The sequence below is a fragment of the Cotesia typhae genome, unplaced genomic scaffold, assembly GCF_013202065.1.
Source record: "Cotesia typhae breed Kobodo isofemale line unplaced genomic scaffold, CoteBio_Ctyphae contig_5, whole genome shotgun sequence".
Taxonomy (NCBI): domain Eukaryota; kingdom Metazoa; phylum Arthropoda; class Insecta; order Hymenoptera; family Braconidae; genus Cotesia; species Cotesia typhae.
The window spans coordinates 1,637,434-1,661,481 of record NW_027423757.1 but is presented as its reverse complement, the minus strand read 5'-3'; the positions used below and the strand labels follow the sequence as shown (position 1 = coordinate 1,661,481).

Here is a 24,048-nt window from a genome sequence, read left to right as displayed (position 1 = left end):
CTGCGGTTATTTTGTCCACGGTTTATTAATTTTCGGTTATTTTGTCCGCGGTTATCTAGTCGCAGCAGCATATCATTTGATATGGTTTATGATTTGTCTTTTTCGTTTATACACAATTTACTGTATTGCTTAAGTGAAAAAAATTTAAGAATTTTATTATTTGATAATAAATAAATGAAATTTTAAAAAACCTATATACATGCACAGAATGTATAAGTATGTTCAGAGTGATAATTCAATAGTAATCAATGATTACTAATCATTGATTGACAAATTGGCCCTAATTGATCGTTGATGGACGATTAACTGATGATATTAATTTTCCGCTGTCGATTGAAATAGATTTTGAACAATTGGCTAATTACTGCCAATTATGATGATACTTATCACTAATCAGTGTACCTATATTCCAACAAATTTGTAAGTACTTTGACAAGTGTTTTCAGTTAGTAAACTATCAATCGTATTACCTAAATCACAATTGTTTCAATAAATCATCGTAATTTTTTGAAAGACTAGAATTCAAATTTGAGCGCGCAAGGGCGCGCCTTGACTATAGAGTTTGCATATATTTTCATGCTTATGATATATTTGACCATTCACGTTACGAATAGTTTGCTTACATGATATATCTTCATATTTTTTATCTAAATTATAAGATTGGATTAAATTCATGTAATTTTATTGAACACTTTAAAATCACAAATTTTTATTAAATAAAAAAAAAAACTCCCTTTTGTTCCAATGAAAAATTTGTTCTCTTCTTCGTGTTTATGTGTACAGAACGTTAGCACACATAGTTTTAAACGTATATATACATGAACAGTAGTACAATAAAGTGTCTGATGAATCATAGCGCCATGCGTTGTAACTAACTCTTATCCGGAGAACATATTAAGAAGAAATCGTATCAAGCTAAACGCCCTTTACTACTGTGTTGACTATATGTATATATATTTATACACTTAATATACTGAGTATTGAGTTTTCAGTTAACGCAATGCGTATATTGAAACTTAAATCAAGGGTAGTAGTAGCTTCACTATTCAGACAATAATTTTTAATTTAACTAAATTCGATATTATTATATTTCCTGGATAAATTAATTAGAAAGAAAGGTTTTTTACCTCTGATAATAATATAAAATCCCAATATTCAAGCACCACTTCGAACACTCTCTAGATTCTCTTAAGACTTGTTTTCCAATTATCAACATCGCTGACGCCCATATTGTTGTTTTAGTATTTTTTATCATCTTTTTTTTTTGTTAAATTTGATGATTTTAACTTTACAGCTCATCTGTATTTATATGCAAAAAATATTTTTTAATTCAACGCAGTATTTCGAATTATATCATCTAATTATTTATATTGACAACAGAACAAAAATTATTATAAGATTTTTTATAAAAGTCAAGTTTTTACTAACAAAACATAAAATCACATAGTTAAGAGGATAAAAAGGATACTAATTTTTCAGAAATCAATTACGGAATTTATGTATGTCTTTATTCCACCTCTCCTTATCATCCGGGGGCGTAGCTCAGATGGTAGAGCGCTCGCTTAGCATGCGAGAGGTACCGGGATCGATACCCGGCGCCTCCAATCTTTTTGTGTTTTGACATTTCTTTTTTTTGATCAAAACATTCAAAAAATTTATAAACTGTTTAAATATTCAATAAACTTAAAAATTTTTTATTATTGTTAATTGTAGGTTTGATGTCAGATCACGATGAATATAGTATATCTCAACCACCACTTGATTACAATGGATCTAAAAGAACTGGATGCCCTAAAAGTGCCTTTGACAGTCAGCCTGCGGGAAGATTTGATTCATCAATCACATTACGACAATTACGATCAGAAATGATTCGCATGACATCGGTGCAGGATAAACCACTCGATGGTTACATCGTCACATCTAATGATGATCATCAGGTACTTTTTTTATTATTAGTCTTTTTAAAAATGTATTTTGAATTTCTTATCATCTCACTGATTGTTAAAATTTTTTATCATTATCTTATTTTTCTTATTTAATATCGGCAACAATCAGATCTAGTTAATCAGTCATGAACAAGGACAGCACATGAATGGGTGACCACTTGTATAAACACAATTTAATTGAACTCGATTTTATTTATATTTTAATTCATTAAAAATGTATAATTATGTCAATATTACATAGCTGCAAAATTTATTGTCGAATCATTTTACAAGTAGAAAATAATATTTTCGAGCTCGAAGAGATGTATACAGAAAAAAAGGTTCACTTGAGCCAAGAAAATATTTTTTTTCTTAATTATTTTCTTGAGCAAAAAAAAATTTTTTTTTTTGACACAAGAAATTTCACTCATTCCAACAAAATTAATTCTCTTGCTTTAAGAAATACGTATCTTGATCCAACAAAATTTATTTAAGTCAAAAAAATCTTCTTGTTTTGAGAAAATTCAGCCTTTTGTTCCAAAAAATTTTGTTCTTGATAGAAGTAAATTTTCTTGCCTTGAGAAAATTTCTCTCTTGCTCCAAAAAATTAAATATCTCGATAGTAAATTTTCATTGATATTTTATTGACTAACATGTCAAATTGAAAGATCAAACAATATTGAATCATTTTTTTCATTCAATATGTAAAATTGCACGCTAAAATAGTATAAAATGGGTATCAAATATTCAAGAGAAAAATTTTCTCAAGACGAGAAAATTTTTTTCTTAGCTGAAGTAGGTGGTGCTACTTCCCTAAAGTATCTAAAAATTTTGATCAAATATAAAAATTTATTGTATCAAGTATTTATGATAATTTGAATTAAGAATAAATTACTTCTACCAAGAATAGAATTTCAAAAAAAATTTTTACTTCGGCCAACAGAACTCCGGTTTCCTTCAGGCACCCGAAAATTTTCTTGAGCCAAGAATTTTGTTCTCCAGTCAAGAAATTTTTCTTTCCGTGTAAATAAATTACATTTTTAAGCTCAAAAAAATCAAAACTGTCGAAAATTTTCCAAGCGTTTTGATCTCGAATATAGCGGGAAATTCCAGAAATGGCCTCTGCAAGGTTAATCGTTTTTCAGATTTTTATATTTTTGTGAATAACTTAAAAATTTTTTAACTTGTAAATACAAAACTTTAAATGAATAGTAATAAATGATTATGCCTCAACAAACATTTTTGAAAAATCATCGAACACATATGTCTGAATTCTAATATGTTATTGATGAAATTTCAAAAAAAATCTTAATTAAGACCTTACTGCTTGTTACCATCTATGTATCATTTTCATATTTGGAAACTGCGTTGAATACGGCCAAACAAATTAAATTCGAACATCATGTTTTACCGTTATAATTGTTCTACTAATCTGTAAAAAAATATATTTTTTGTATTTTTTAACGTTTAAAATACAAATTATGCATGGCCAATTGATATAACATCAATTTAACCAGTAAGACATGAATCAATTTATGAATTATAAATAAATAAAGATTGCTTTGATTTTAAGAATTTCTAATAACGCATTTCTTATTTGTTAAACGAATTACAAGTATTATTATTTATTTAAAAAAAAAAATTGTTTCGTGTTATTAAATTGGATAATATAAATCATTTTTATTTATTTTTCAGAGTGAAAGTGTTTCACCCCATGACATGAGACGGGAATTTTTAACAGGATTTTACGGAAGTGCTGGAGAAGCTTTAGTAACTATAAATAAAGCAGTATTGTGGGCTGATGGAAGGTATCATCTCCAAGCTGACCAACAACTAGACTGTAATTGGATTCTTATGAAATATGGTCATAAAGGAGTAAGTTGTTGTAGTTATTATGAATAATAAACACTCTTTTTATTCATCTTTAATACATCTTGGCTCTACAATAAAATTGAAGCAACCAAAATATGTAAGAATAATCATTCATCTGACGTGAACACGAAGGTTTTGACTGAAATTTTAACTTATAGTAAAAAAAATTCATCAATAACCTACTTACTTTCAAGAATATGTATTTAAAGATATTAGATCTTAAAGCAAAATTCTTTATAAAATCTTTAGATTAGATATATCAAATATACAATAAAATAAGTATTTTTAAGAATAATGTCGCAATTTTGAATGGTATAATAAAGTAAATTGCTACTTTAAACATACACTGAAAAAGAAAAAAATTTTTTCCAAATATTTTTGTCACAGAAATTTAGTGATTTATATTTGAGTCAATATTTGAAATAAGTAATTTTCAATAAATGATAAAAATTCTTACTTACTTAACGAAACATTTCGTTTATTTAATTAGTTCTGGATCAGTAAAGAGGGGGTAACAAACAGTTAAAATCCCTGATTAAAATTATTGATTGAATAAAATTGAATTGGATATGATTTCAATAATATTCAACAAGTTCTATTTCACGATTAATTCAGTTCAGCCAAAAATGAATTTTTCCAAATAGATAAATAGTTTGAAGATTTTAAACCTTTTTAAGACGCGTGCCTAATGCCAAAAGGGCGTATTACAGCAGTTAGATAGGACTTTATGCCAAAAGGGCGTATAAAAAAAATTTTTTTGCCATTCTTTCTAGAATTGCTTGAAACGCAAAAATCTGCAGAAAAATAATTTTTGACGTACTAACGCCAAAAGGACGTATCTTAAGATATACGCCCTTTTGGCTTTAGGACATTGTCGATCTAAAGCCAAAAGGGCGTATAAAAAAAATCCGGATTTTTCAAAATTTTGAAAAACAGTTTTCAAAATTGTCCGGAGAAGATTTATATGAAAAACAAATTTTGAAAAAGTCAACATTTTCGATGATAGTAACTTTAATTTTTCATCATCTTTAAAAAATTTTTTTGAACTGAATATAGATCGGATGAAAACTTAATTATCGAAAAACAGGGTAAAACCAATAACTTTCCGATTTTAGAAAATTTTTCATTTTCTTAGCGGGAAGTTAAAAATTATACGCCCTTTTGGCTTTAGATCACTAAATTTTCAGTATTCTATAGCCAAAAGGGCGTATGTCTCAAGTTATACGCCCTTTTGGCTTTGGAAAATTTTTTTTCGTTTTTAGGCTAAGAACATGTTTACAAAACGATTGGCAACAAAAAAAAATTATACGCCCTTTTGACATTAGGCACGCGAAGTATAAAAAAAAATTTTTTTTAATTCAAATATTTAATCACGTTCAATGGATTTGAATAGATAACTAGTTCATGAATTTGGATATAATGCGGAATAAAAAAAAAGTAGAAAAAAATAAATGATTTAAAATTGTTATCAATAAATAAATAAGCCTTAAGATACAGTTAAACTGTAAATATAAAATTATTGAAATTTATTTGTATTTTCTGAATACTTTTAAATTATTTTCTATAAATGCAATTTTAGATCCGATCATATTATGAATAAAAATTTATTAAAATGTACTCGTAATTTTGAATACTTAATTGTTTCAAAGCAAAAGGAATGTAAAGGCATACCCCGCATAATTTCTCATTGAAACTTCTTCCACCTAATACGTTTCCAAACTTCCAAATTTTATATAGTTCATACTTATTAAATAAATAAATTCGATGAAAACATTTCATAAAAAAAAATCATCAATAGTTATTTTTTAAACCAATAGAATTTGTATTTTAATCAAGGTTCCAACTATAACAGAGTGGTTGAGGAATGAATTCAGCAACCGTACCGATGTAAGAATAGGAGCAGACCCAATGCTTATTCCGGCATTCGTATGGGAAACATGGGAAAAAGAATTAGGTATAATTATTTTTTAAATTAATTAATATCAATAACAATCAATAAATATTTTTTGTAGCACAGTCATCGGTAAATCTCATAGCAGTATCCACCAATTTGATTGATTTAATTTGGCAAATCGGACGTCCAAAAAACAATACATACGCTGCTTATCCATTAGACATAAAATTTGCTGGGAAAGCATGGCAAGAAAAAGTACGACAAATTAGATTAAAAATGGAATTATTTGGAGCAGATGCATTGGTTATAACTGCTCTCGATGAAATAGCTTGGTTATTAAATATTCGTGGCTGGGATTTACCAAACACACCTGTGTTGAAATCTTATGTAATTGTTACTCAAGGTTCAATTTATCTTTACGCTGAACGACATAAAGTTTTGCGGTCTGTCGATATACATTTAAAATCGGATGGCTGTTACCACGCAGACTGTGTCAGGTAAAATGAACATTTAATTTTTAATTCATTGTTATAACTTACAACGTTATCAATCAGTTAACAGTAAAATTAATTAAAATATTAAATAAATTTTAAATTATTACATAAATGTTTAACTTATAGATTAAAAAGTTATACAGACATTTGGAATGATTTACGGACAATGTCTCAAACATGGAGTAAAGTATGGTTGCCATCTTACTGTGGATACGCTCAGGGAGCGTCACGAATAATTTACATATCCGTACGTACACACAAGTCCATTTTTCTTAATTTAATTATTAATTCAATGAGTGTGATTTTTTTTTTTAATATAAAAACCTACGAACTCTTCATGAGTTCCTCGTACACAACTCTTCTTTATTAGTCACCTTCTCGCTCGCAAGCACGATCTCAGTAAACATGAAATGCACTAAAGGTTGCGTGTGCGCGCAACTCACGATTTAGAAGAGATAATCCTAGTTACAGCGATACTCTCAATAGCATGATATCCTGTGCACACGGGGATCGTTGAGCTTTGCTTGATCTTCCCGTGACGTGTGGACACGCCCCAGTGTGATGATATACTAAAGATAATCTCAATCCAAATATCCTTAATTATTGCCATTCTATTTTTTTATTTATTTATTTATATTTGTTGTGATATTCTATCAAAACTAACTTTCTTTTGCAATAAAATAAGTAAAAGCTATCTATATCTAAACTGCTTTCTTGTTATGTTTTCACACTTACTTTTACTTTCTCATGCGACAGCTGGCGCACGACATTCTTACGTGTGGACTGAATAATAGAAGGTAAATGCGTTGTTCGAGCTATTACTTCTTTACTAACATGTTATCCGGAGATGTAGGACGCCTTGGCGCCCGCGGCATCGGAAAACACGGAGCAGATCTCACCCGTTTTCATATATTAATATCTTTTTTGTTTTTTTCGTCCCTCCATCAAATCTTTTGTAGTAAAATATTTTTACTATTAAGACGATAAAGTTTAAATTGAAAAATCTATAGCTAAAAAAAACCAATATTGTCATTCTACACGGAAAGACCAAAATTACATTGCATATCCTCCTATATTATACTCAGTGTTATCTGTAGGGAAAAAAAATTTCAGATAATATTAAGTATAATCTAGATTATACTAAATTATTTTTGTATTATACTCATTGTAATCTCCGATTTGACCAAGTAATTTTTCTAGTTATACCGCGTAAGATTACACTGGATATAATCCAGAAAAATATCCCGCATAATTTAAATTATACTCAATAGAATCTTGGATTACATAATTTTTTTTAAAATTTTCATATTTGTGTGTCGGAAAAATGCTGTGGTGACGGTTTACCCTGTATATTGACGTACAATCACAAGTTACGTACTATACTTGTACGCTTGTACACCTATATACTGTACAACTATGCACCGTACTCTTATACACTTACTTGTACACTTATGATAATGTATAGGCGCATCTATACACACACAAATGCACACAGAGATCTTAATTTAATGTTACTTGTACTTTAGTATATAAAAATTTTAGATTTTATACATTTCTTGAATTAATTAATATTTAAACAGTTTATTTGAACTACTTTATCAATAATCGAATGATTTACTTGACGATCGATTAAAATTTCAATAAACAATTAGTCAATTCCTTTTAATAATTGATTCGTAATTTTTAATTTGTTCACTTATGTGTTTTAACATTTAAACTCTATTATCATAGTTTATTTGCTAACTGTTCAATTTGAATCATTATTTATTATTTTTACTTTGAATTATTTATTTATTTTAAAAGGTTGTTCAAACTATTTTATCTTTTATGACTAATATTTAAACAGTAAAAAGGAAAAATGTTTTGTTTAACGAGTTTATAATGATAAAAAATTTCCCAGTCTGGGTTCGAGTGCCGCAATGTATTTAAGAAATACCTTCGAAAATTTTTGGGTACTTTTCCTATTGTTTAAAACCCCATTTACTTGTTTGTTCAGGTTTTACAATCTTAAATGCATTGAGGTCTCAGACTGATTACAAAAATTTCTCTGGGCCTCTTACAAGAGTCGAACGAGACCTTAATGATCACACTCGAATTATCTTTTATAACTAATAAATATGTAAAGAAAATTTCTTTACATAACAACAGATAACACTGAGTATAATATCGGAGGATATGCAGTGTAATTTTGTTCTTTCCGTGTAGTAAATTAAAAACTTTTACTTTCTACCCTTGATGCACCAATAGCATACTATAAAATATGCCATATACATAACTAAATTGTATGTTACAATAACGATTGAATAATAAGTAATAATATTCACAGTACTTTTTTTATAAAATTTTATTTTCATTAACTAAAAATTCTAAAATCAGAAAGTATTATTAACGACATTCCCAACACAATCTTGGTTGAGAGAAAAGCTTTTAGCCGGTTAAGCCAGTTAAAAAATAATTTTTTTCAGACTTGAACTGGTAAAAAAATGTTTAACTTAAAGAGCAATCTTTGCTCCTTTTATTTTTTACGAAACTTTGAATAATTAATCTGGCAAAAACCCTCGATGGATAAAAAAAAAACCAAAAAACATAATTTCTTTTCTACTGTTCAAATTGAAATTACGAATGAAAAAAAACATTTTGTTTCTTCAATTGTCAATAGATTTTTTAAAAAAATTATTCCAGTTTTCGAAACTACCCTTCAATTTCCTGTATGGTTACTGATTGTTGAGATATCAATAGTTGAAGACGGAAGGATCTTTTTTCGTGCTATTTCTTTGAATTGCGTTGGAACCGTGGCTCCAAAAGATTTTTTTAGCAAAATACCAGAAAACTAAAATCTCAGAGCTACAAAATTCTTTTTTTTTTTTAATGGCTATACCTACAACTATTTTTCATAGTGATAAGGTAAAAGACTCAATACCGGAACGACGAAGGGTAGATGACTGGTTTTTATTAGTTAGAATATATTCAAATGGTTCATTACTAATAATAATAATTTACTCAATCATACAGAATAAACACGTAGTTAGACGGAAATAATTAAATTTATCAATTTTGTTAAATTTAATATTTAAAAAAAACATGATTTTTGACAAAGTTTAAAAAACCCAGTATCGGAACACCATAAGTGCCTAGTCCCACTATCGAAATATGGTTGACCCAATATCGGAACGATAAATAAAACGAGTTTTTTCCATCTAAAGATTCCACTTTTCGTAAACCGAATTAATTAACAAATTGTAAAACTTTATGTAACTTTTTCTTATTTTATAAGATTAATTTATAAAACGTCATCTTTGATTTTACTTTCGGCATCCTACTACTACCTTTAAAAAATTAAGCAGTTAATCTAAAACTCAAATGACATGTGCACAGTTAAAAATTTAGCGTCATTGCGTCAAAAAATTTTGTGTTAAAAATTTTTATGTTAAAATTTAACACTTTTTTGTGTTAAATTTATACATCAAAATGTTAAATATTGAACACAAAATTTTTTGACGCAATGACGCAAAATTTTTTACTGTGTATGCATAGTGAGAATAACAATAATTATTTAATATTAAAAGATCAAATAAAAATTTTTACTGAAAAACCAAAAAAAATAAACGATTCGAAAAACTGCGACGAATGCTACTAACCGTGTGAAAATCGGTTAAATCGGTCATTCAAAAGTAATTGCATTTTGATAATTTTAAGAGTTTTATTAAACTTCTATCATACTTTTGAGCTTGAAGAGCTCAAAAACGTCATAATTGCAATTTTAAGCGCTTAGGTATGGAATTAGTGGGAAATTTCAAGGATAGCCTTCAGGGTCAACCGTTCTCCTAATTTATTTATAACTGACAGTATTCTCTCTATTATGACATCCATCATTCACGAATCATACTCAACAATTAATTGCAACTTACCAATAAATGACATTGGGTAATTTAGAATATCGGATTATTTCAATTTAGACGGGCCCCATGCACCAAAAATAATAAAATTAAACAATTCGTTTACTTCGCTGCCCGATAGAAAACTCAATATTTCTAATTGGAACCAAGATTTGGTAGATGGTAAAATTTCCACCAATGTAGAAGTTAGCAATTGGGCAACGCTTAGTACCCAACAGTGTATACAATATTATTATTCTATGAGTGGTCTTGATAGGAGTCGATTTTGTGCAATTGATATGGAAGGTCCTACAGGAAATCCTTGTTCTATTGGAGATACTGGTAACCCGGTGGTTTTAAATGGACAATTGGTAGGAATTAAATCATGGAAGATGAACTGTAACTTACTGCCTCAAGCAGCATCTCTCTTTACTAATGTTGGATATTATTACTCTTGAATTAAGGCTAAAGTTGGAGGTGCTATAACTAAATCGAGTGATATTTCTCTGAAAAAATAATCATGTACTTAACCATTATTATAATGTAGTACATTAAAAGCATAGTGTAGATATATGTGAAACGTATATAAAGATATTTTCAACTTCTCACTATGAAGGTTGTAAATTTTTTTAAATAAAAAAAACTTATTCTTTTCACGCTGAATTTCAATAATCTATTTTTCATTATCCACAATTGAGGTCCACTGAAGCTACGCTATTTTTTAAAGGATGTCTGAATATATGTGTATAATTTTTTTACTGTAAGATATCTTCAAAACAAATCATATGGTTGAGATGCATGTTAAGATATTCTTAAAGGTCTACTGATGATTTAATTTAATTTAATTAGTAGATTTTCTAAAAATCTAACTATTGCAGCCGTCCTCGAACTTTTGAAAAATTTAGCCATTTTCTGACTCAGCTCAACAAACTGAGTCAGAAAATATCGTTCGTTCAAAAGTTTATGTATTTATGTATGTATTTATACACACAAAAAACAAATTTCTTGCGCCAAGAAAATTTTAAGGAAAACAAAAGTTATTTTGGAGCAAGAAGAAATTTTCTTGGCTAGAGAAATTTATCTTGTCTCAAGAGACTTTGATTTCATTCAAGAAATTTTCAATCTTCCTTGATATTTTCTTGATCCAAAAAAATTTACACTCCAGTCAAGAATTTTTTTTTTTTTTAGTGTATATTTCGGGTCTTTCATCATTGTTTAAATCAGGTCCAAAAGGAATTAATTAAATAAAAAATCAGGTTGATCAAACCACAAACGCAATGTTGACAATTATTTCACACTTTATTGCAACGTTTCGTCAGACATCCCGACTTCTTCAGGCAATCTAAAATATATACATCAAATAAATAAATTGTTTAAATTAACCATGTCAAAATACAGATTGTCAAGTTAAGTCTTAATTTTATTCTTACGATACATATAAACTTATACAATATTCATAAACTGATATTTAAAAAATTTTTTCATAAATTAAACAAATATAAATACATAACAAATTCATCAATATACCATGAGACATGAGTATCAACACGTTGTTATTATAAAAAGGCCTCGCTGGAATAAGACATAGACGCTGCGCTAAAAACGTCGGGGGGATAAGTTTAATTTTCGGATTTTTTCATGAATTTCTTTCTCTGTCGCTTCTAATAGCTTCAAACTATAGTGAGCTTAAATTATATATAAATAAGAACGTTGTTTATAACTGCTTCAAAATTAATTTTAATCCTTAAAATTTTTTAATAATTCTTATCAGATTCCAGTTGAAAAACGATTTCCTCATCCATCACCAATAATTGAATTGCGAGCAATAAAAAATGAAATTGAGATATTAGGGATGAGAAAAGCACATTTACGTGATGCAGTGGCAATGTGTGATTTCATGGCTTACATGGAAGAACAGTTGAAATATCAAACGACAAAATGGGATGAAATGCAAGTAGCAAGAGTCGTTAATGAATTTCGGCTTGAAATGGATTACAATCAGGGTATTTCTTTTCCAACAATAGTGGGATACGGGCCGCATGCCGCGTTACCTCACTATGAACCGATCGATACTACCAGTTTGATGATTGAATTTAATTCAACGTTAGTAATAGACTCAGGTGGACAGTATTTGGATGGCACTACTGATGTTACAAGAACAATACATTTTGGTGAGCCAACACAAGAACAGAAAGAAGCTTATACACGTGTTTTAATAGGCTCTATTGAATTAGCGTCATTAATTTTTCCAAGTAGTTTAAGAACAGATCAACTAGATATTCTGGCTAGACGTCCTCTGTGGAACATGAGTAATGATTATATGCATGGAACTGGACATGGTATCGGCCACTTTCTATCTGTTCATGAACGTACGTTCATCATACACTTTAATTATTTAAAATATTTTTATTATTAATACACGACAATTCGTAATTATTGATTTTTTACAGCTCCAATTAGCGTATCGTATAATATGAATGCTACGCCAACAGCTGGTTGTACATGTTATTTAAGCCCAGGCAATTTTTTATCCAATGAACCAGGTTATTATAAAGCCGGTGATTTTGGAATACGTTTGGAAAATATACTAGAAGTTGTAGAAGCAGATATACCAGTACGTCAATTCATTTTATGTTTCGTAAATAAGCCTACAATGAATCACTTGTGAAAAAAATTATTTTCAATATACTCAGTTTTGCTAAAAATATCACAAATATGTTTAAACCAATAATATATTCTTATAAGTACGAAGTGTGAGCTGAAATCTTTGCGATTTTTCATTTACCGGTATAGTATTTTCTTAAAACAGAGATGCGTAGTACAATTTGCAAGATAATGTTACAAATTTATACACTGAAAAAAAATTTACTCAAGCCAAGAAAATGATTGAAGAAGACCAGTTCTGCGCGTTTTCATCCCCCGACAAAACATTCGACAGACAAAATATCCCCCGACAAAATAATTTCAAGACAAATATATCCCCTTCACATGAATTTCCCTTAATAAAATATCCCACCACACAAACTTCCAAACACATAAGGTTGTTACCGTGTTGCGCCCTTTTAACATAGTTTTTGTGTGTGTTTACTCAGTAATAGGCCAACACTAACGCGGATAATCATGCCCAAAAATAATAACTCAATTATAATCATAAAATCAGTCAAAATTTATTAATTTAACAGTTCAACATGAACTATTATTATAAAAATATATCAAATACGGTAAACCGGAATTATAATAATTACAACTCAATCCGTTTATCAATTTCATGAAGTAAACATTTTGTCTGTAGGATATTTTGTCGGGGGATGAAAACGCGCGTTACCAAGAAGACCAAACTAATCTTGGCTAAAGTAAAATTTATTTTTAACTTCGCTATAAAAAATTTCACTCTCTTTTAAGATCATTTTTTTTTTAAGTCAAGAAAAAATCATTTTACTAAAAACAATTTTTTTCTCTGCATGATATTTCTCTTTCAAAATAAAATCTCCAGCTAACAAGTCCGAGATATAAGCATAAAATAAGATAATAAAACTTTTTTGTTTTGATACCCTCTAGCTAAGAAATTTCATGAGTTACTGTTCAATTTTTCACATAAAATTCTTAAATAAAAAGAAAATGCTCATCAATAAAATATTGTTACATTCATTCAAAATTTTTACATCAAATCAATAATTAATAGAAAAAAATTAAATTGTTTTCCATTTTCGAACATCGTAAAGAGAAAGATTATTGAATTTTCGAGCGATTCTACACTGATGAAAAGATTTCTACACTCGAATAAATAAATGATTTTATACGTGTTTTTTTTTTAATTTTCGCCTTTTCGAGAAGTACACATAACTGAGATGCTTCAAAGTTTTAAAAACTGGAGATTAAGTGTAGTTAATAAAAAATCATAAAATGTTTTGTTAAAATGTAATAAAAAATTAAAATAAACTGAAAAGTACATTTCTATGATAAAATTTATATTGTTTATCATAATCATTATTTTTGTTTGTTAAAGCAACAAAATAAACAAAGGTTTTTGAAATTCCGCGACGTGACCTTGATACCCTACGAGCCAAAACTGATAGATACTAGTATGTTGAGTTCTGCACATGTAAGTATTCTTAAACAAAACTATACAGATTATTGACGTATATATATTGTTATTTCTATTTTATAATATATACTATAATATTTACAGAGACGTTGGTTAAATAATTACAACAGTCGCATTAGAAATGAGGTAGGACCGGAATTAAAAAAACATTTGAGAATGGTTGGATTCAAATGGATGATGAAGAAAACACATAGCATTCCTGAATCAGGTGACGTAGATGAGCGTCTTTTTGTTGGCGCATCAAGTCCATCATATTTTAAGTATTCCGGTGCACTTATTACTATTGTGGTATTAATTCAAATATGGGCCGATGAATTAATAATATAATAATTTTATAATTAGTTAGGAATTATATTTTATTACTTTGTGGAAACTAATTTTTAGGTCGATATATATGATTATGAAAAACTTGCGACGTTAAAAAAATGCACATTATATTTACTTTTACAATTTTAGATTTACTTGTCACATCATTCAATTTTAAAGTAAGATAAAATATAATTAATAATTAGATTTAAAATGATGGTATTGATAAGCAATAAATAATTTTAATAATTACGTTGTGAAAGTAAATCGAAAACTAATTTTTTAAATACATTATTGATACGACCAAAATCTTGTACCAAGACCAATTATCTTCAGCTAAAAATAACTAATTCTTTATTTTTTTTTTTTTTCAATTGTAGTTTTTAAAAAAAAGTAAAGTCCTCATTTTAGGAAAGAAATGGTTGCTTCAACAAAGTCCGAAAAGTATTTTAGACTTTTCTTGATGATACAGAAAGTAACAGAAGGTATTTTGATCTTAATTGAAAAAAAAAAATGTTATCATGAAAATTATGTGCGTATATACTGTTAGAGAATAATAAAATGTTATGACATTAAAGTTAGCAGTCATTAGAGAATTTTTAAATTTTATTTAACAAAAAAATTAGTTCTAAAAAATGATTTTTAATTTTTTTAAATTTCTAAATGTCAATTTTTTTTCCTACTTTTTTTTTTGCCATAATTTATTTGTTAAAAAAATTATAAAAATGATTAAATATCTGCTAAATTTATTTTCATTAAAATGTTTCGTAGGAAATTTAAATTCTTAATGGAAAATTTTTTATTCTTTAGCCAAAATTTTTAATTTATTGATTTAAATTTAAATTTCTTGAAGTAAAAGAGCTAAATATTTTGTAACAAAAGTTAAACTTTTGTTTTCTTCTACTTGGACTTGTAGAAATTTTAATAAATTAAAAATGCAATTTTTTTGTTAAAGATAATTAAAAAATTGTGAAGTGACAGCTAACTTTAATGTCATTTTTCTTCTTCATTGTGAATTTAAGCCCTGTATGAAATTCGCCCACTCTTGGATATTTCTGCCTGTAAATAAATATTTAAAGAAATGTACCAAGTGGTGGAAAGTAAAAAATAAATTGTAATTCACAATTGAAAACACTATTTTGTATTAAAAAATAAAATAAAAAGGCGTTACTGCCCCTTTTCCCTGGAATTTCTTTTTCTTTTGTAACCAAAATCTGATTGATGCAAAAAGAATATTTTCAGAAAGTATTTGGGAATAATAGTAAATTACAGCCTTAACTTTGTATGTCAACAATAAATGAATAAATCAATAAAAATTCTTAATAAAATAAAATACTATAGAGTCAACCAAAACAAGAAAAACTAATAACTAAATCCAAGGTTATCATGTTGTTAACAATAAATTTGACTTTGAAGTTATTCACTGACGCTCGAGGGTAATAACGGATTACACATAGCTTAACTGCACGAAGCCTCGGAATAAGTGAATTAAGGTATCTAAAACCGTGGAAAAATCGTTAAGCAGCCACGGGCAACGGATTTGTGGTGAGATAAAAGGTATAAAAGCTCGAGGGTGACTTGCCAGTAGATAAGGTGAGGGGCTAGGCACACGGTGAGACCAACAATATGTCGAACGACAGTATTCACTGGGAAGCAAGAATCCTTCCTGCAGTACCACCACGTTTGCTGGGGTGGAATGTACCAGCTGAAGAACTAGTTCACATACCAGAGCACTGGCTGGTCTATCCTGAGCCAAACCCCTCCCTTCATTATTTACTAGCATTATTGTATATTTTATTTACTTTTATCGCACTTTTGGGTAATGGGCTTGTCTTATGGATATTTTGTGCGTAAGTATTTTTTTTTTTTTTTTTTTTTTACATCAATTGCTACTCATTTTTCACTATAATTATTTCATTTTCCATCTGAAAGATTTAAATTATAAAGTTATTTATTGTGAACAGTAAAAAGTGAACAAAATTAATATCGTGATAAAAAAAAGTTTTATATAAAATAATTTTTGGTTGTTTATTTTTTTTTTAACAGAGCTAAATCACTGAGGACGCCTTCAAATATGTTTGTAGTAAATTTGGCTCTCTGTGATTTTATGATGATGTTAAAGACGCCGATATTTATCTACAATTCCTTTCAAACTGGATTCGCACTCGGGCATCTTGCTTGCCAAATATTTGCATTCATCGGAGCTCTTAGTGGAATTGGGGCTTCTATCACTAATGCGGCGATAGCATACGACAGATATCGGTAATTACAATCAACTAATGCATCGACTTGATCTTTATCCATTTGCTTTTGAAAATTACTCTATTTCATTGCAACAAATTTTAATATCTATTCCATTGGTATTTGACCTATCATTTCTCGGTCTATAAATTTTTTTTTTTTTTTATAATTTTCTAAAATAATCACTAAGGTTGTTAATTATTTTATTGAAAAATTTTATACTTATTATTTAATCAAGTCCGTCATTAAAACTATTTAAATTATTAGTTTTTCAAATAATGTATAGAATTTATTTTCTATAAATAAAATTTCTTTAATAGTTTGCTTTTTTGTAAGCATCGTAAACCAGCAATTCTTATAAATTTTATTTGAAAATATTTACACGGAAAAAAGTAAACTGTAATAAATAACAGTCGATTTATAATAAGTAATGATCAACTGCTAAAAATTACCACTTCAAACAGTAAAATCATGATTTTACTATTCACATTGTAATATTTACAATTTAAACCTTACAATTTACTCTTTACATGGAAGAAAATACTATTTCAAACAGTAATATTCGCCATGTAAATGTCTAAAATGTTAAAGTATAATAATTAAGAATTCAGACTTTAATATTTATCATTTCGTACCTAAAAAATGATGTTATGATATGTAAAAAATATAGAATAAAGTTAGTAAATTTCTAATACAAGCAACGTCAATATTTACAAAGTAAAATGGTAAATTTTAAACGCAACGCTAAAAATCAAACTGTAATTATTGACTTGCTTAGACTGGTAAAATGTATATTTTAAAAGTATAATTTTTACTGTTTGAAATATTAAATTCTCCCAGAGTGAGACCCCCTTCTTTTTTATCTGAGTTCTCCTTCTCTTCATAATATGGACTATATATTGAAATGGCAATTTTTACTGTTTGATACTGTAATTTTTTAAAATAAGATTCGTTATTTACTATAGTGACAATTACTAATTACTTATTTTGGATATTAAATTATAAATTGTGGCTTTTATACTTTCTACATTAAGTTCTATAATATTTACATTTTTGCCACCCCGATGTTCGCTTTACTGTTTGAAACTATAAAAACTAACCGGAATCCGAGTGAATATTACAGTTTACTTTTTTCCGTGTAGACAAGGATATCTCTCGAGCGAATCAACCGATCAAAACTAAGCTCGCGGCAGTTTATTCAGTGCAAATAATGATTTGATTTTAAAAGTTGATCAGTGAAAACTTGCATTGATTTTAAAAAAGATGTACAATTAAGTTTGAGGATGAAGGACAAAACTCAGTACTTAAGATAAATCTAAGCTTTTTATAAATCAAGTATGATGAATCATTTTTTAATGTAGTTAAAAATTTTTCCGATGCCGTAGAACAAATTTACTCTAGTTCAAAATTTACAAATGATGTGCTAATTAATTTGGGTATAATTTTAAAAATTTTTTATTTTATTTATTCATTTTTTCGTTATTAATTATTGAAATTATTAACTTCTTTTAATGTACATTATATAATTGAATAATATAATTTTTTAAATATTGATATATGAATAAATTCAAAAAATTTTGATTTCTTTTACCAATGCACTAATTTAATTTTTAAAATCAATAATGTTTTAAGAAATTTCTAGTTAAAATTAAAAATTATTAATTCTTTCAAATTCATTAATTAAAGTAAAATAAAAAAAGCATTTTTTACGATTCTGGAATGAATCTAAAGAATCAAAAATGTTATGAAATGTTGAAAAGATTTCAATGATTTTCAAACGAATTTTATTAGTATATTATAAAATATTTAAAAATATTCAAGAATATTTCTTTGTGATTTAAAAAATTCCTAAGAATTAAAATAACCGTACCCATAAACTTAATTCAAACTAAAATATCGCGTTACTAATGTGGGACGCATCCAACATCTACGCTCTTTTGGCTCTAAGACAAAAAAAATTCTAAAGCCAAAAGGGCGTATCATTTTTTTTAAATTGTAATTAATTATTAGCCTTAAAAAAATAAAATGAAAAGGTATAACACTAGTAAAAATAATGACTCTTCTACTGATATTATTTGAAGATAATTCGATTAAAGAAGAAACTAAAATATAAATTTAGCTAGGCAGTACTTCGATGCCGTCTCCATTATCATTATCTTTTGCTTCTGAAAGTAAAAAATCATAAATATAGATTGCTTGTATATCTAAACTTTGAAAAAATACTTTAATCTGATATGATTTTGTAATTTGTACAATTAAACATAATTCATTAGACTTTATCAGTGGAGACATGATTATTGGGTCAATAGAAATGAAAATTTTGGAATTAAGGGAAATACATTTTTCTTCAAATAAAATGTTACTGTTATTTTTTTTTTTTTTTTTTTTTTTAATTTAAATCCATATTCTTTTTTAATAAAGTGAGTTGAAAAGTCATTATTTTTACCGGTGTTACAATTTTTTTAAAATTAATTATGATTAAAAAAAAATGATTCGCCCTTTTGGCTTAAAATTTTTTTTGTCTTAAAGCCATAAGGGTGTATACAAAAAAAAATTTTTATTCACTTTTCTTACAGATCTTAATGTTATAAACATTTTTAAGTTGGTTGGAGAAAAAAATTTTTTTTATTCGCCTTTTTAGCTCTGCAGAGCCAAAGAGGCGTAGATATTGCGATGCGCCTTTTTTGGCATTAGTAACGCGATATAATAAAACTATTTTAAGTTCATTAGCAATAAAATTGAATTAAAATTTTTAAATCAGAACCATTGCAAGACCATTGGATGGAAAATTATCGAGAGGCCAAGCGATGCTATTTATCGTCCTGATTTGGATGTATGTAATACCTTGGGGTTTGATGCCGCTGATGGGAGTGTGGGGAAGATTTGTGCCAGAAGGATTCTTAACCAGTTGTACATTTGACTATTTGACAGATACCAGTGAAACTCGTTACTTTGTTGCAACAATATTTACATTCTCTTATGCGATACCAATGTCTTTGATAATTTATCACTACTGTCAAATAGTCAGCCATGTGGTGAACCACGAAAAGACATTGCGTGAACAAGCCAAAAAGATGAATGTAGAAAGTCTTCGTAGCAATGCTAACGCAAATGCTGAATCTGCTGAAATTCGTATTGCCAAAGTAACTACAACAATTCATTTTTATCTGTTTAAATAATATTTATTTTAAACTTAAAAAATTAACATTTTCAGGCTGCGATAACCATTTGCTTCCTGTTCGTTGCTTCATGGACACCTTACGGAATAATGTCATTAATTGGAGCGTTTGGAAATAAATCGCTACTGACACCAGGTGTTACGATGATTCCAGCATGTGCATGCAAGTTTGTCGCCTGTTTAGATCCTTATGTATATGCAATAAGTCATCCAAGATACAGAATGGAACTGCAAAAACGCTTACCGTGGCTGGAAATAAGAGAATCAGCACCAGATACAACTAGCACCAACACAGAGGCCGTGAATGCACCGGCTGCAAGTTGAATATATACTATTTATATTAATAATTATAACTATATCCTATTTATTAAGTTAATTGACAATTATATTGCGGTTTTATGTACATTTTAACTGCAGCTTTATAATAAAGCAGTTGATTATTATTGTTATATTGTACAATATTTGGCAACTGGAATAAAAAATAAAATATATCCTGGCAATTGAAAATTATATTTACAGTTTCAATTCATTATTCAAATAATTATACATTAATCATAACTTCAACTGTTTTAATGTGTCAATAGCTGAAGATGTTTGGACTTGAGGTTTTGACACTGATTTTTTTCGAATTGCCGGAGTTTTTTCTTTTGGTTTGGATTGAGAATTGATACGAGTACGTACATCAATCAATTGCTTATCAATTTCCTGAATTTTGTCAATATTTTTCTTCAGCGCTTTTCGTTGATTCTGGAAAAAAAAATTTATGTGTTAAAAAATGATTTAATGAATTGTTGATTACCTAAATAAATATAAATTAACTCACTTTGTTTCCAATATTTTTATTTAATTGATTTTTTGCTTTGGAAGTCCGTTTAGTGTTAACCTTGAAGACATTTTTTGTGTTCGATATTTTTTTGTTTTTCCCCATCACTATCTGCAATTTTTTCAATACAATTATCATCCTGATCAAATTTTATTTTTTTTCTTACTGGCTCCTCAGATTTTATCATTTCTTTAGTCAAATAGAATGATACTCTCATCATTTCTTTGTTAGGCGCAACGTTTCTCACATGGTGAATGATTTTCAATGACTCAGACGTAAATTTGGTTCCCAATGTTTCTTCAACTAACGCCTGTGCCACAGGTTTTGGGTCATCAATTTTACTGACTCTAACGAAACAATACAAATGAATAAGAGGAAATTTATTAGACATTAACTTGATTTCATTATCGTCCATCCAATCGCGAAAGACGTCACAAAATTCAATAGCGATTGCTGGTAAATTCATAGCAATATGTTCACTACCATCTTGATTACGGGAACGTCTTTCAAGTAAATGTTTTTAACTTCATTGTGCAAAAAATCACGACCATCTCTATTGAATGAAACTATTTTTTTAGCCTTGTTAGCAGTTGCATTGTACTGCAACCACCTAAAAGACTCAGGATTTAAATCATTCGCCAATACTTGAACACCTTTACGCGCAGCGGGTATCGAAAATGGACCAACACCAGCAAATACATCATAAAGAACGTCATTTTTATTCATAAATTTCAACAAATTAGTATGCTCAGTAGATAATCTTGAATTCCAATAAACTTTTGAAAAATCAAATGTAAATTGACAATTATTTTCTTTAACAGTTGTCACTGTATTGACATCACCAGCAAGTATTTCCATCTTAAAATTACGAAACTCTGTTTCAATGTTACTTATTTTATTAACTACTGTTTTAGTTTGTGGAGTTGTATCTAAATAAATTTCTCCAATTATTTTTTTATACGGTAACTGATTATCACGTAAATTTAAATGAAGTATATGACCAACTTTCGTATACGATGTAGGTATTTCAATATCATTTGGTAATATAACGCGGAATAATTGATCGGCATGCCAATTGTGATAATTTAATGTTATTTGTGTTTTATCAAATTTCAATTTACTAATTGTATTTAATTTATTACGATCTGACTCTTCAATGTCATCTAATTTTTTTACTTTCCGTGGATCTAAATATATTGTTAAATTTTCCTTGTCTTGAGAGAATGATTTGAATTTTTTTAATTTTAAAAAATACTTTTTAACTATACTTATGACAATATTGTAATCATTCATTGATGTCTCCAATATTAAACATGGAATTTCAATAGTTTTATTAAATACTTCCCGATTTAAATCTTTCATGCCACGTACAGAATCTGGTGGAGCCAGTAAATTATCCATCTTTGTATTCTCATTCATTATTTCCAACTTATTGTTATAATTCAAAATTCGGCTTAAATATTTTATTAATCTTGTAGCCATGAAATTATCCAAACACTGTCAATTATTTTATTTTGTCGATTATATTTTTTGTTTGTCTATACAATCCAGTAATTGATTTATTTTTATCTGCAAAATAAAAATAAATTTTAAAATTAATTTTCTGTTGAAAAAATTACAATACTAAAGTTAGCCGACGTTTTTAATTTTGTTTTTTTTTTTTTTTTTATTTATCAAATTGGAACAAAAAAATATTTTTAGAAAATTGCACTTACAGTTTTTAAAGTTTTTTACAAATGAAATTAAAAAAAAATTTTTTTGTAATAATTTTTTCAATAAAAAAATATTCTAAAAATTTTTAGATGTCAGCTAACTTAATTTTCATAAAAAATCGAATAAAAAAATTGACAATATTCGAATAATATATACATATACATGAATAATTATTAAAAAAAAAAGTAAATAGTTACCACATGGACTATTATTGCAGTTAACCTCGAAATAATTTGTTTTTTATCAACAAATAAATAGTAAATATTTAACAGAACTAATTACTATGAAGATTCAACTTTTAAGAGTAATATTTTATTACAAAATAATTGTAAGTTTAAAAGTAAATAATAATTTGTGAATAGTTCTTACAAATTAATAACAAAAATATATAAAACGTGTTTCAAAACATCGGTAACAAGGAAATTTTTGATGGTGCATGTCAGTATGAGTAGAAACGCCCGCCAGAAGAAAAGTAAATCAAAGTTTATCCACTGGATGGCGCTTTTTGTGATTGTGACGAAACAATCAACAGAAAAAGGTTTGAACATCAACAAGTGATACCGAAATCAGCGGACATTCGATACAAACGCACAAAGAAATATAAATCATTCGTCCAGTACCCGTTCGAATAGTCACAGAAAAATAATTATTGTTTCTTTAAAAAGATTTGTTAAAATAATTATCTATGCTAATGACATAAAATATTTTATAAATGTGCGTTTATTACTATTTACATAAAAACATTATTTGTAAATCTTAAAGACATTGGCTTAACCAAGTCTGATAAATTAAATATAGAAATAAACACAGAAAAAAAAATATACTAAAAAAAAAAAACTTCTAAAAAGTTTTGAATTAAATCAACTATTAATAAAAGAAAAGTATTTTCAAGATTAAGAATGAGCGATATGAGTGAAATAAATAGTGAAAATGAAGAAGAAATGGCGCAAATAATGTTCAAAATGGACATAAAAGAAGAAAAAATTTACCGCGACATGGACTATAACGAGTTGCAAATTGACATAATGGAGGGATCACTGTCCGTCAACACACACATAAAATTAGACGCTATATATCATTCTTGTTACTTCAAAACGGTTGGGACTACTGAAATATTCGACTTAACAATTCTTCATCTAGCAATAATCTGCTTAGAGGATCATAAATTTGTTGATTTTCTGTTAGAAAATAATGCCGACATTTCAATAGCCACTGAACACGTAGGACCAGTTATTTACTCAACAATTAGGTGGCATAATTTGGATTTTGTACAAAAATTAGTAGATGCTGGAGCTCCTGTCAACAAAAGTTTTTGTTTAAAAGGTCTAGAATTGGATGAAGTCTTCGAAAGAGAGGATTCTGGTAATACTAGTTACCGCGATTATCGCTATGACGATTATTCACCGCTTCAATTCGCCATCAAAATGGGTTCATATGAAATCGTTAAGTTTCTTCTCAGTAGAAGCGCTGATGTAAACTATGGAGATTCGAAGGATATTCCTCCGCCACTCAATCTTTGCGTCAAATTGGATTGTAATGATATAGAAGACCAATTGAATAATGTTGAGATAATGAAATTGCTTGTTGAATATGGCGCTGATGTTAATATGGTATTTATTGCA

The 24,048-nt window shown here is 28.0% G+C and overlaps 3 protein-coding genes and 1 non-coding gene across 4 annotated transcripts in view; 3 read left to right on the top strand and 1 right to left on the bottom strand.

Moving 5' to 3' along the window:
- Nucleotides 1-15,646, top strand: part of LOC141530651 (xaa-Pro aminopeptidase ApepP) — a 48,643-nt gene extending 32,997 nt beyond the window's left edge. Inside the window, exons 2-10 of the mRNA XM_074247879.1 lie at nt 1,714-1,937; nt 3,621-3,800; nt 5,634-5,751; nt 5,810-6,188; nt 6,312-6,432; nt 11,832-12,429; nt 12,511-12,674; nt 14,067-14,162; nt 14,250-15,646. Of these exons, the coding sequence (XP_074103980.1) occupies nt 1,719-1,937; nt 3,621-3,800; nt 5,634-5,751; nt 5,810-6,188; nt 6,312-6,432; nt 11,832-12,429; nt 12,511-12,674; nt 14,067-14,162; nt 14,250-14,492 (2,118 nt within the window). The 5' untranslated portion in view covers nt 1,714-1,718 and the 3' untranslated portion in view covers nt 14,493-15,646. The remainder of the gene's footprint in view (nt 1-1,713; nt 1,938-3,620; nt 3,801-5,633; nt 5,752-5,809; nt 6,189-6,311; nt 6,433-11,831; nt 12,430-12,510; nt 12,675-14,066; nt 14,163-14,249) is intronic.
- On the top strand, nt 1,532-1,604 carry Trnaa-agc (transfer RNA alanine (anticodon AGC)). The gene has a single exon. It is a non-coding gene; the product is annotated as a tRNA-Ala (tRNA).
- A 224-nt stretch (nt 15,647-15,870) lies between the features above and the next one.
- On the top strand, nt 15,871-20,400 carry Uvop (ultraviolet-sensitive opsin). Its single transcript, XM_074249249.1, has 4 exons — nt 15,871-16,321; nt 16,518-16,733; nt 19,474-19,855; nt 19,927-20,400. The coding sequence occupies exons 1-4, from the start codon at nt 16,098-16,100 to the stop codon at nt 20,212-20,214; spliced, it is 1,110 nt and encodes a 369-aa protein (XP_074105350.1). The 5' UTR covers nt 15,871-16,097; the 3' UTR covers nt 20,215-20,400.
- On the bottom strand, nt 20,382-22,858 carry LOC141531425 (tRNA (guanine(37)-N(1))-methyltransferase). Its single transcript, XM_074249248.1, is given in 4 exon segments — nt 20,382-20,637; nt 20,714-21,232; nt 21,235-22,282; nt 22,624-22,858. Coding segments are annotated over 2 exon segments (1,425 nt in total). The 5' UTR covers nt 22,196-22,282; nt 22,624-22,858; the 3' UTR covers nt 20,382-20,637; nt 20,714-20,768.
- Between the last annotated feature and the right edge of the window lie 1,190 nt (nt 22,859-24,048).